Source organism: Nyctereutes procyonoides, unplaced genomic scaffold (genome assembly GCF_905146905.1).
Source record: "Nyctereutes procyonoides isolate TBG_1078 unplaced genomic scaffold, NYPRO_anot_genome, whole genome shotgun sequence".
Taxonomy (NCBI): Eukaryota; Metazoa; Chordata; class Mammalia; order Carnivora; family Canidae; genus Nyctereutes; species Nyctereutes procyonoides.
Genome location: NW_026575142.1, coordinates 50379450 through 50392930, shown reverse-complemented (window position 1 = coordinate 50392930; position 13481 = coordinate 50379450). Strand labels below are relative to the sequence as shown.

The window sequence follows — 13481 nt, the reverse complement described above, 5'->3', positions numbered from 1 at the left end:
CCGTCAAGTGTCCCCCTCCGTGAATTTGAATATTTTTTAAAAGATTTTATTTATTTATTAATTCATGAGAGACACACACACACACAGAGAGAGAGAGAGAGAGAGAGAGAGACAGAGACAGAGACAGAGACAGAGACACAGGCAGAGGGAGAGGCAGGCTCCATGCAGGGAGCCCAACGTGGGACTCAATCCGGGGACTCTAGGATCACACCTTGAGCTGAAGGCAGGCACTCAACCACTGAGCCACCCAGGGATCCCGAGAATTTGAATTTTGTGTTAGAAGAATAGTCCTTTGACTGCTAAAACATGCCTTCTTGGTATGCCCAGCTACAGTGAAAGTACTCAGTGAGGAAAGCCTCTAGAATTAGAGTTAAATCCACGAAAGAAAGAGGGTCAGAGATCTGCGGCAAGGATTTAGTGATCTGTCACTGACTTGCAGCACTGACATAGTTCCTCTCCATTCGTCTCTCTCTTCTCATGCCATCTCCTCCCCCACCCACGTTTTCCTTACTCTGAATATAAAAATAAGGTAAAAATACTTGAATTTTGCTTTCATTATTGGTTGTATTTTATTTATGGCTCTAAGTCAGAACATTAATTTTTCCCCATCGAGAAAATCAAATTTTATTTTGGAAGTGAGTATGCAAAAAATTTTGAGATATTTAAAAAGTCATTCTTAAATACCCCTGGACATGATTCAGAAACTGATTCAGGGAAGGGCTGGATCTCTGGCTTTAGAGGATGGCTGTGGTCTGGCAATGAGAAGCTGGGAAAATTGGCTTCGGGAAGAGGAAGAACTTCATCTTTCTTTAGTGGAGGGAGCCGGTAAACATATCCAATTTGTCTCCGGTGGAAGGGAAAGTGCCTTTTACCTGGACCTCTTTCTTCTGAGTGCTGAGGTGGTGGGCCCTGGCCCTGGCGATGGTGATCTTGGGGACTTTGGCTATGGGGTGGTAGGTCACAAGGCCCATGGTCAAGGAAATCGTGGTCATGGGGATGATGCTTATGGGGATGGTGTCCATGGGGATGGTGTTTATGGGGAGGGGGTCCATGGGGATGGTGCCCATGAGGAGGGTGTCCATGGGGATGGTGTCCATGAGGAGGGTGTCCATGGGGAGGGGGCCCAAAGGGAGGGGGTCCATGGGGACAGGGTCCATGGGGATGATGCCTATGAGGAGGAGGTCCATGAGGAGGAGGTCCATGAGGAGGAGGTCCATGGGGATGGCCAAAATGGTGGTGTTTACCACTGAAATTTCTATGTTCCTGGTAAAGGATACAGAAAAGTGATTATTCCATTACACAAAAGGAGAAGTTAGGTGTGCAACTCAATTTAGATCAATGGCTCCCAGACTTTTGGATTTCACAAATCAATTTTAAAAATGGGATAGCAAAAAACTGTTCTCAAACTCTTACCCAGCCAAATGGACATTTAAAATGCAAACAATGGGGCATCTGGGTGGCTCAGTCAGCTAAGTGTCTGAGTCTTGGTTTCAGCTCAGGTTGTAATCTCAGGATTGTGAGATCAAGCCCTGCGTCAGGTTCTGCATTCAGCATGGAATCTGCTTAGGATTCTTTCTCTCCCTCTGCCTCTCCCCCCACTTGAGCCCTCTCTCCTTAAAATAAATAAGCAAATCTTTAAAAGATACAAACAAAAACTAGCATCTACCACCATCATTATTTCATAATTGGAATAATATTTCGATAACACAAGAGTCAGAAAAATGCCTTAGAGTAAAGGGTGGTTCTTTATATGGAACAAATGTTGTATTATGAAATACATATTACTCTTATTTTTCCTATTTCAACATAAAATGGTGAAATTATATTATAGAATGGTGCTTTTCTGTAGACCAACATTTGGAAAACTAGTGCCTTATAATGTACATCTTTAACACAGTTCTGAGGCCTTATGGTATAAGCATCTCTTTAAAGGATAAGCATTTTACCTCTTCACCCTCCTTCTTGTTCGGATTTTAGTTAAAAAAAAAATCTGTGGAGCCAGGTTCATGGTGATAAACCTTCCCTGCCCCTCCCCACTTTGTTTTATAGTTTGGCACATGGACATTTGGATTATTTTCAGTTTTTGCTGATGTGAAAAATACTGTGATGAATGTCTTGATACAGAAAAGCTTTCTGATACAGATGTGAAATATTGCTTTGTGCCTTATTTTATGTACCTTTATATAATATGTTTGAGGTTAATTCATTCACCTTAGGTTCTATGCTTAATAATAAAAGCTAGGAACTGAGTCTCGGCACTGGAACCTTCACTACAAGGGCCATTTTCTTTTCCTTTTTTTTTTTTTAAAGATTTATTTATTTACTTATTTACTTATTTATGATAGACATAGAGAGAGAGAGAGAGGCAAAGACACAGGAGGAGGGAGAAGCAGGCCATGCCGGGAGCCCGACGTGGGACTTGATCCCGGGACCCCAGGATTGCGCCCTGGGCCAAAGGCAGGTGCTAAACTGCTGAGCCACCCAGGGATTCCCACAAGGGCCATTTTCAAATTCATTAAAGATTGATTGAATCGGTTATGATTTTACTTTACAAATCTTACCCAATTTGGATATTTCCCCAATTGGAATTTTTTTATGCTTTTTGTGTCATATCAACAATTGCACCCCTTTCTCCAGGGGCCTATTCTCTCTGTATTTCTTCTCAGCCCCCTCTCATCTCTCTGCCTCTGTCTCCCACCACCCCCCAGAGCCATAGGAACAAAACACACTATGTGTGTGAAAATATTTCTTAGCCTGGCACTGCTCATCACAAAGACTACTTAAGCAACCCACCGCAAAGTTGAAGACTTCACAGTTTATGGCAATGTCTTTTGGACTTTCTAAGTCAGAGACTTCTATATCATAGGACAAAACTGCTCTGCAGAATCCAAAGGCCTATAAAGAAAGAAAAGCCCATTAGTGTGTGTATGCATGTATTTGTGTGTGTGTGCAGGTGGTATGAAGTTGCACAGCTAGACTTGCAAACTTTTAGACATTTGGGAAAGAAGATGAGCTTTAGAAAAACCAGGGTGATATTATCAAATATCTCCGCTAGTTATTTAGCAATCTTTCCTAGTCAATACTTGGAGAAAGTGCAAGTTCCAAAGTGGTTCACCCTAAGTTGCTGTGCTTCCCTTCCATGAGTGCTCACTAGCACTGGGCTTCCCCACTGGAAGTCTTGAGGAGCACCACGTCATTGATGCCTTGTCTTTAGGCCAAGCCTTCTGCAATGAAGACCCAAGTTCCCTGTGCCTAGTGAGAATGAAGAGTAGTGTAGCGGTGGGATTTGTACAACTTTACCCAGTCCCCCCCTTTTATTTTTTATAATTTTAAATGAAATGTTTTCTTTTTTTTTATTGGAGTTCAATTTGTCAGCATATAGCATAACACCCTGCTCATCCCATCAAGTGTTCCCCTTAGTGCCCACCACCCAGTCACCCCTACCCCCCACCCACCTCGCTTTTCACCACCCCTTGTTCGTTTCCCAGAGTTAGGAGTCTCTCATGTGCTGTCTCCCTTTCTGATATTTCCCACTCATTTTCTCTCTTTTCCCCTTTATTCCCTTTCACTATTTTTCATATTCCCCAAATGAATGAGGCCATACAATGCCTGTCCTCCGATTGACTTATTTCACTCAGCACAACACCCTCCAGTTCCATCCACGTTGAAGCAAATGGTGTTTCACTCAGCTTCTTGAAGGAAAGTGTTGGAAAGGAGGGAACCAGTATGAAGATGGATTTGTTGGACCTTGTGAAAGTGACCATCTGCTGGCCCTACCCTAAGTACAGAGGCTACTACTGGCTGGCATTCCTATGTCCCAAAGGCTCCTAAACCCAGCAGTCAAAGTTAGACTAGGACAAGAAGAAAATGCTTTCCTAAAAGAGACAGTTAAGCACTGAGGTTCTGAGATCAGTTTTGGAGTCAGACAGAAGTACGTGAATTCTGGCTTCACCATTTACTAGTTGTGTGAGTTTAGGCAAGTTACATAAAATTCCTAACTACCTTCAGGTCACAGGAGGGCTTAATTAAATGAGATAATGCTACAAAAACACTTAGCACTGAGACCCCTGTTCTCCAGCTGCCATATTTCTACACTGGGTTTGCATTACCCACACCAAGGTAGTGAAGGATTTGTTGAAGAAGGGAGTAGGAGAGGTAGATACCTCTTCTAGCGGCCACTAAACAGGATTCTAGAACTGCTTCAGGTGGGAACACTGACCAGCCAGAAAAGGAACTAATGAACGCTTCCTCTCTTCTGGCCCTGGAGAATGTATTGTTAAACCTCACCATTATCCTGGACTTGAAATCAGAAGGCCACTGTGAAGATCCTATGCCTTAACACTTTCTAGCTAACTGCCCTTAGGCAACTGGTTAAACTTCCAGGCCCTTCTGTCTCAGGGAAATGGGGCAGACATTTGCTTCTCAGCACAGTTGTCAGAGGGATACAATGAGGCAATAATACACATGGAGGTGTTTTGTTACTGTAAGTCACCCTACAAATGTTGGATATTGTTAATACAATCTTTCTGCAGGTACATGAGTATCCACCTATAAATGATTAGGGGGCAAATCCCATGGGACTGAGCATCAAGAGAATTGGATTCTAATCTCAGCTTGGTTATGAGCATTGGGCTAGGTCCTTACTTTACGGATCCTCTGTTATTGTCACACAGGGTCACTGTGAGGAGTAAAAGAGATGAAGTGAACGAAGGCTCTTAACATAAGCCAGTTATTAGTTTTAGCTAAGTCTTTAATCCTAGTGGGTTAGAAAAGACCTCAGGCTTAAGTTTAGGTAGTTACTGTGCTTATTCTAAAATCGTACTCTTATGATTCATTTAACATCTCTGTGCCTCAGTTTCTCCATCCATAAGAGAGAGAATAATAATATCTACCTCGTAGGTGGTGGGGTTAATAACATATGTGTAAAGCACTTGGAAGGGTGCCTGACACATGGTGGGTGGTCTCTAAATGTTGCCTAGTTCTTCAGAGATGTTTATTATACTCACATTATGGTGCCTGTGAAAATGGTGGCTGACGGAGCAGTTCCTTACAGAGAAGTCCACATAGTAATTGGTTCTTTCCCCTCCTCTCTAGAACAAATTGGATCAAAGCAGTTTCAGGAACATAAAGAGTAAAAAAAAAAAAAAAAAAATGGCAGTAGATACCTACTATCCAATATGCTGTAAAGCAACACAGGGATTCAAAATCACCAATATGTGCCCTTTTTCTTATGGCCACTGCCTTTTAAAAATTTATCACATAAGTGATAAGGTAAATACTATTTCACTGAAAATGTCAAATAATATAGACCTAAGCCAGCACAGTGTGAAAAATCACCCTTCCTGCACCCAATCTCTTTGTCCCAGATGTATCACTACCACCTATTTGATTGTTTCTCCTGGCCTTTTCCTAAATATGTTGCCCATATACACGTATATCTAATTAACATAAATGGGCTCAGAGTCTAAGTATTGTTCACTAACCTGCTTTTCCCCCTAGGAATCTCTCCCAAAACATTCTCTTTAGTGATTGTGCTGTGTTCATTCCATGAGTTGTACACACCATAATTTACTTAACTTGGCATTTGCAAAATGCAAGACAGACATCCAAGAGCTGCTTTGCAAGACTACTCTGGCAGGGGAGGCACTTGGGCCCCTGGATTGGAAGGCAGGGGCACTGTCTGGCCTCAGCCACACCACTGGGTGTGCCAAGACGGTTTTTCTGGTGCCTCTGTTTCCTATCATAATACAAAGAGATTAGGACCAGATGATTTTTAATGACTCACATAACCCTAAAATGCTCTTCTGTCTTTCCCTCTTTTCTTTCTGGGTTTTCCCTCTTCTTCAATGGATATTTATACTCCCACAATTCCAAAAATTAGAAAACTGCAGTAAAGCAGCCTTATTCTATTGAGGCTGCAACAGGGCCCTCAGTTTGAAAGGAGCCGGACGTGTGAGGCCAGTGGAGAGGGCCAGTGCCATGGGTCCTGCACCTGCCAGGTTGGAGCTGGGCCCTCAGACACCAGCTGATGTGAGTAGTGACTCACCGCTCTGACAACTCTCTCCAACCGGTCCACTTTGAAAGAGGCAAAATCTCCATTCTCCTGTTTGTACTTCTCAAGGGCTTTGTCAGCTTGTGTTCTGTAAGGCTGAGTATCTTCGAAGAAGTCAAATAGGATGGGACTGTCTTTAGTATTGGCCAGTGCTGAAGAGACTGGAGAAAGAAGATGGCATCTTTGTAGTACCTGGTTGGAACCAGCATTGTCCATGTCGGGACTTAATATACATAAGCATGGTGGCAAGAGTAATGATAGCTTCCATTTTTCAAATTGAGGGTTGGAGAAGTTAAGTAATTTGTCTGAGATCAAATCAGCCAATCAGCAGCAGAGCTAAACTTAAACCCAGATCCTTCCAATGCTTATGTTTCTGCTGTAACCCCATTTAGACACCCCTCCTCCTGTCACTCACAAAGTGTTACTATTTCACTAAACTCCTCCTGTCTCTCCAAGGAGGGAGAGGCATCATTAACACAGTTTTGCCCAGAGAGAGAAGATACAGGTCAACCTTTTTTCAAGGTGACTTCTTGAAGGAGTTGCTTGGTTGCTGAATTTTTATATATTGAATCATGTTGAAATGGACATTTTTAAAAGGAACTTTGTGGTAATTCTTTTTGAAAAAAGAAATAAAAAGAGCATGGCATTTAGAGTCAACACTGGTGTGATAGGATCATGTCTTTATTACATTTTGGCTGTGTTCCCAAGGCCAAGTCATTGAACCTCTTTGAGCTTCAGTTATTTTATCTCTAAAATAGAAAGTATCATAATCTTTACCTCACGTAGTCTTGTAAGATGAAATGGGATAACATCTGTGTAACCGCTTTGTGAACTATACAGTTATAGCTAACAGTTAGATGTTGAAATCAATAATTGAGGGCTGAGTAGTACACTTCTGCAAAGTGTACTACATAGAGCATCTTACTTAATTCTAAGAAGGATCCAGAAGGCTAATACTATGATTATCCTTCTTTTACAAAGGAGGAAAGTTTAAAGAGGTTAAGTAAGTTGCCCTCAAGACTATACAACTAATAAGTGATGAAGTTGTAATTCAAACTCAAATCTGACCTCCGAGCCTACATTCTCTACAATTATGCTGCACTGCCTCTCATAGATTTCTATTCTTGTATCTTGAATTTCTTTAAAGGAAGGTATATCTGTAACAGAAGGAAACTCTCCCCCTTTTCTTCTGAAGAGATCAAATAATTGAATCCATGAAGGCAGGGACCATTTCTGATATGTATATCTTAGCATCAAATGATGGATACCACAGTACGACTGAATTCTACATTAATCTAGAATTAATTAGCATTTTAACAGATGACCTTACCAGAACTTGTGGTGCAGTTAAAGTCATTCACTCTAAGATACTGAGATTCATTCAAACACTTTGTAGCTATTACCTTACACTGTCCGATCACCTGTAAGAGAAAAGGGTTCATGTCATTGCATACTGCTTTCCTCGGGTTGAATGTGGGGAGGGGACAAAAAGTGATGTCACATACTCCTACTATCCACTGAGGATTCATTTTTGTTTTTTCTCACCCAGTCCTCTCTCAAAACCTGTATTTTCTTAGTCTGTTCCCGTGAGCTGGGTACTATAGGCATCCAAAAGCCTCATGAGAGCTGGGGAGAAATGGTTTAAACAGATCATGACCATATCCCAAACATTTTTGAGGGAAAAAAGTGCTAAGACTCCTAGGTATGTAAATGTCTTATTCTCTAGAACTGAAATCTTATATATGTGCTTATTGACCTTTGTGTTCTTTTCCTGTGGTGGAGGGTCTGCCATCTGAGTGCCCACATGCAATGTAGAACAAGACCCTAGTTCTCAAGGTAACTGCATTAATCCCTTTGGCTATTCCTGCCATAGGGGTCAGTCTTCGTAGGACACAGTCACAAATTCATAGGTTCTTAGGCCCATAGACTGTCAGGGCCTGAGTGGATCTTAGAGCCCCTTCTGTTATTTTACAGTTGAGGAGGAAAAGTCTAGCAACTTAGGTAATTTGCCCAAGGTCTCACAGCTGGGCATGTTATCCCATGGGACCGCAATCCCCATGGACTCATCTTGAACTGGGATCCCAGGTATGGCTCTCAAGAGACACATAGTCTTCATGAGTCAAGAGGCAAAATCTGCTCTTCCTTTTTCACTGCATGAGCACAGGCAGGCAGCCACCCTGAGTAAGCAGAGTAAACAGAGGTCAAGGCGGATAAAAGGAAGAGGATGGTACCCTGCTTACTTACTATATCGGATAAATGTGCAGAAAGAGCTGGCTTGCAGTCATTCCAGTGTTTCCTGGATAGGACTGAACAGTCCGATTCTTTCACGTCCAAGACTAAATAATAGACAGCCACAGACTCCTGAGGAATGCCAAAAGAGCAACAGGTGAATAGCTTGTGGGAGCCTAGTGCTTTTTCAGTAAAAGCAGGCTCTTTATTTCTGAAACAGAATTCCTGCTCCTCTCCAAAGCATCACAGATGTCCTACCTTTGTGTCATTTGATCTACTTATTTTGAATAAATAGCCTCAAAGAGTTACTTCCAAATGTTCTTTTTAACCGGTCATGATGTTGCTTCCGCCCACAAGCTTTAAAAAGCAAGCATTGAATAGCAGCGCGGGTTTGGGCGGAGGTGTCGGAGGTGCAAGCCCAGAATTATGAGTGATGACAGCCTCCAATCTGTACGTGCAGTTGTGTCCTCTCATCCAGCTCTATTCCTGAACTTGGATCGCTTGCCTTGATTTCAACTGGCCCAAAGCTGAAACCGCTTTCTTCTCTTACAAACCAGCTCTCTCTCAACCTCCCTTGTCTTTTGTGGGAGGCATCATTAATTATTTGTTGTCTTAGTCTCCAGCTTAGAATCGGAAGGTCAACTGTGGTTTCTTTCCTTTGCTTTTACTATCCAGAAGCCAGGCTTTCCATGGTCTTCCCTTGAAATGTCTCGTGTCTGTTCCTCATCCTCCCTGCTCTAATCCCCACTGCCTGGGGCTGGTCCTCATTTCCTCCCTCTTGAATACAGGAAATAGCTTCCTAGTTCACCTCACCTGCCTCCATCTCCCCAGACACCCCGTGCCCCTGCCTCACCCACCCACATACCTTCTTGTCACCACTCAGAGGTAGCACTGTGCCCTACACATGCGGCCAACAGCCAGGAATGACACTAACGATCACTAAATTGCTGGCCGAATCCCAAATTCCTGCAATCCCTCTTGCTTTCTGCAACCGGCAGTGCCTCTGTCTCTAATACTTGTAACAAGTAGGAATTTCTCTGCTTGTCTTCTGTGGTGCTCCATGGTCTGGCCTCCTTGATTTCAGTGGTTTCAGCAAAGGGTAGGTTATTTGGGGAGTGGGGCGGGGAGGGAGGCTTCCTTCCATAATCTCTATCAAGCCCTCAAATCCACGCCAAACAAGCATATAATCTTATCATTAAATGAAAGCGGTAGGCTCTCCCTGCTTCAAGATAAGCCTAGTTTCTCTTCCAACCTGATAGCTGCTCCAAAGCCCATATAAAACTTCTGGAACCCCCACCCCCACCCCTCTGCTTATGTTAAATTACTCCCTGATACCCTCCTTCCTGATTCCCTACTCACATCCTTCTCCCATCCAATTTTAATAGATTCCCTTTCCTGGGGTTGCTTCAGCATCTATACCGCTCACTTGGCTCCGAGAATGTGTCCCAGCTTACACAGTGTGCCTGTGCCTGTATGTGAGCCAATGATTATTTCCTTGAGGTCCCTGCCTACGGCTGATTCTAATTCTTCTCTGACAGTGCTCACTATTGGACTTGGCTCAGCATACACGCTTATAAGTACTTAGAGATTGATTCATAATTAAGCGCTCTGAATAGCAAATGTTAGTCTGAAGGAAAAAAGAACAGTGTAGAGCAGCAGCAGAATCTAAACTGGAAACCCTAGCCTAAGCCATTGCATCATGCAAAGCAGTAAGCCTACAGGCCGGAACCACATTGCCCAGCTCAGCTCTAGCGCTGCTGATTCCTCACCGATTTGTCCACATGCGCATCAGCGACCCGCAGCAACTGGAAAAGGTAACCATGCCGCCGTCCCTTATTGATCAGGTCTAGGGCTTTCTCAGCAAAGGATTCAGTAGCATCGCAGTCTGTGGGAATCACAGCACAGGAGCTCGGCAGCACGACTAAAGGGAGGAGAAGCAGTGCTGCAGGGAAGGCTCTCATTTTGTGAAAATGGGAAAACCAACCCTTGCTATAGAACATCACAGCAGGGAATTTTATAAAGACTTTCTAAAACACACACACACACACACACACACACATGCATAATTGATTAAACACAGTCTTCATACATTTCTGTTGTGTAACCGGGGAGAGTCACCTTGACCCCTGGTTAAAATATCTATCAACATGCTGTAAATGATTAGTGGGTCCTGGGGACAGAAAGTCAAGGCATGCCGCTGGTGAGTGGTAGACCCGTGATCTGCACAAAATCTGGATTTTTCTAGTAGTAGCAGATCCAGTGTATGTTTTTGACCACAAGCACTGCCCACATTGGTGTGTGGGGTAGGGTTAGAAGTGAAGCAGTTTCCCTCCATCTGCCTCCCTGTTTCTGCCAGAAAGCTCCACCATCACTCCCTACTCTGGATTATGGCACTCAACATCCTCAGCAGAAGGTAGCTGCGTTACAGGGACGCCTGGGAGGCTCAGTGTTTGAGTGTCTGCCTTCGGCTCAGGGTGTGATCCCGGGGTCCTGGGACTGAGTCCCACATCTGGTTCCCCATGGGGAGTCTGCTTCTCCCTCTGCCTGTGTCTCTGCCTCTTTCTGTGTGTCTCATGAATAAATAAATAAAATCTTAAAAGAAAAAAAAACAAAAGAAACAACAACAAAGAACAAAAAAGAAAAGTAATTGCAGTATTTAAGGGAGGTAACACATTAAATGGTTAACACCATAAAAGGAACGGAGTTCTGAGTTAAAGAGGATTAAAAAGCTATTACTTGGGAGTCAGATCCGAATTTCAAACCTGCCCTGTTCTCTTACAGTGTGATGCCGGGTAAGCCATTAAACTTCTCTGATTCTTAATTTTCTCATTTATAAAATGGAGATTCATACCTCTTGGCAGGATTGTGTGATACTTAAATTGGAAACATATAAAGTAACTAGTATAATTCTTGGCACAGATTTGGGTATTGAGTAAATGATGCGATGTATTTTTGTTATCATTATTATCACTAATGTTTCTGAGAAGAAGTTGGCACCTCTTATCTGGTTCTCTGTGGCCCCTAAAGCGCACTAAAGAGAACTGGTTTATATGGATGAGAATGGTGGTGAGGGTAGGAATCAAGCAATTTGATGCCCATCCCAGAGAAGGGGTTAGGAACTCTATACCTAGGAAGGGCTTGACCTGGGTGGCAGGCCTGGCATTAGGCTGATACCCCACCCCCACCCTTCTAGAGAAACAATCTACCTGCCTGTATATTTCCTGAAGGAATCTGCCCAGGTTCCCTCCTGGGACCCTGACAGGTTCCTTAAATAGCAGCTCCCCACTTCCTGTTCTCTCTGCAGTGAGTGTCTGAGTGTTTCTCATTCTAGAATCACCTGAGGGACTTCTAAAAATCCTTGTCTAGGCTCTCCCCAGAGCAATAAGGATCTCTGAGGGTGGACCTAGGTCTTGGTACTTTGAAAGCCTACAGGTGATTCCAATGTACATTCATAGTTGAGAACCACTGGACTCTAAACAGACCCTGAAGGGAGGGACATTGTTGGAAGAGAGAGGGAAAGGGGAGGGTATATGAAAAGCAGGCCCCACTTCCCAGAGTCACAGGCTGGCTTAGCAAGTGCTAAACATGGAAGACACATGTTTTGAATTATGCTCGATATTGAACCTGTAGTGTTAACGACACTAGCTTTTACTTAGCGAAACGGGACCTCTTCAATGAAATTTAAATGACAGGAGTAGTATGTATGAATCTGGCCAAGATGTCACTAATGGGCTCTAACCTGAGGTGAGGCAGGGAGAAAACTATAGACAAACATGAAAACTTACTATGTTTTGATGAGCTGAGCTCCTTAATTACGCCTTCTATTCTTGCTCTACTGGCCACACCCAATACAGAGTGCCTTTCAGGGAGCTAAAGGCTGGTGGAGGGAAAGGCAGGGGATGGAAAGGCTCCCAGGATGAGGATAACCTTTTCCTACAGTTTGGCTGAGATTTAGATGTGCTCATGCACTCTCCTCCCCTTCCTTCACTGAACCCTCAGGGCCAATACAGTCCTAGTGATGCATTGAGTTTCTTACTAGACCTGGATTGCGACAGGCCCCAAGACTCTGCATGATGCCCCTACTTCATCATTTTTCCTTCCTAAAGGAAGCAGCTAAGAGTTAACAGCACATGGCTATTGTTTACTGCTTTTAAACAAATGCTATCAAGGCCTATGTGCTTCTTTTAAAAAACAGCTACTAGGTTGGAGGACAATTGTTACACCTGTGATTTCCCTGTTGTATTAGCTTGTTAGGGCTGCCATAAAAAAGTACCATAAACTGAGTGGTTGAAATGGCAGAAAGTGATTGCCTACAATCCTGGTGGCTAGAAGGCCAAGATTAAGGTGTTGGCAAGTGAGTTTCTTCTGAGGCCTCTTTCCTTGGCCACCTTTTCTCTGTGTCCCCACATGGCCTTGCTTCTGTGCTAATCTGTGTCCTGATCTCTTACTATAAGGATGCCAGTCATGTTGGATTAGGGCCCATGCTAATGATCTCATTCTAATTTAATTACATTTTTAAAGACCTATATGCAAATACAACCAGATTCTGAGGTACTGGGGGTTAGGACTTCAGTATATGAATTTTGGGGAAACAATTCAACACCTAACACTTGTCAGATTTCAAAAGATATGTGTGTATATGTATATGCAGCTATTACATATATTTGGATAAATTATACACACATAATATACTGTATTATATACATATATATTATTAAGTGAAAACATTGGGAATGAATGTCACCAGAACCTTAATTTCTATTCTAAACAAAACTATTATAGGTGTCAAAAAGCTCTCCAACTTGGAGCATTGTTTGGTTCTCCCCAGGCTCAATCGCAGGCCACAGGCACCTGTCGCTTCCAACTACTCCTATTGACAGATGAGTTTATCAAGCTCTGGGGCTTGGGGACTATTCATACAGGTCATAAAAAAAAAAACCAAAATTCTGCCTTTAGGTTGAAGGCTGTGCAAATATTTGACCAATAATCTCTGTTGAAATAATTATGGAATATACGTAGAATGACACTCCAATGAATCCCAGTTTCTTTTTTTTTTTAAGATTTTGTTTATTCATGAGAGACAGAGAAAGAGAAGCAGAGACACAGAGAGAAGGAGAAGCAGGTTCCATGCAAGGAACCTGATGTGGGACTTGAACCCAGGAATCTAGGATAATGCCCTGAGCCAAAGACAGACGCTCAA

At 43.0% G+C, this 13481-nt stretch overlaps 1 protein-coding gene across 1 annotated transcript; it reads right to left on the bottom strand.

The window, feature by feature from the left end:
* On the bottom strand, window positions 1-10290 carry HRG (histidine rich glycoprotein). The gene is made up of 7 exons (XM_055308566.1): window positions 10051-10290; window positions 8297-8413; window positions 7383-7473; window positions 6047-6213; window positions 5007-5090; window positions 2794-2895; window positions 1-1263 (listed from the first exon to the last, which is right to left on the bottom strand). The coding sequence occupies exons 1-7, from the start codon at window positions 10279-10281 to the stop codon at window positions 625-627; spliced, it is 1431 nt and encodes a 476-aa protein (XP_055164541.1). The 5' UTR covers window positions 10282-10290; the 3' UTR covers window positions 1-624.
* Window positions 10291-13481: the final 3191 nt, after the last annotated feature.

What these genes read in the sequence shown, in the direction of transcription:
- HRG (XM_055308566.1), bottom strand. Translation starts at nt 10,281, where the DNA reads ATGTTCTATAGCAAGGGTTGGTTTTCCCATTTTCACAAAATGAGAGCC. An exon ending in TAACTGCACCACAAGTTCTG is followed by an intron (nt 6,214 to 7,382) that starts GTAAGGTCATCT and finishes TTCTTTCTCCAG; the next exon opens with TCTCTTCAGCACTGGCCAAT. An exon ending in GTGAAGTCTTCAACTTTGCG is followed by an intron (nt 1,264 to 2,793) that starts GTGGGTTGCTTA and finishes ATCCTTTACCAG; the next exon opens with GAACATAGAAATTTCAGTGG.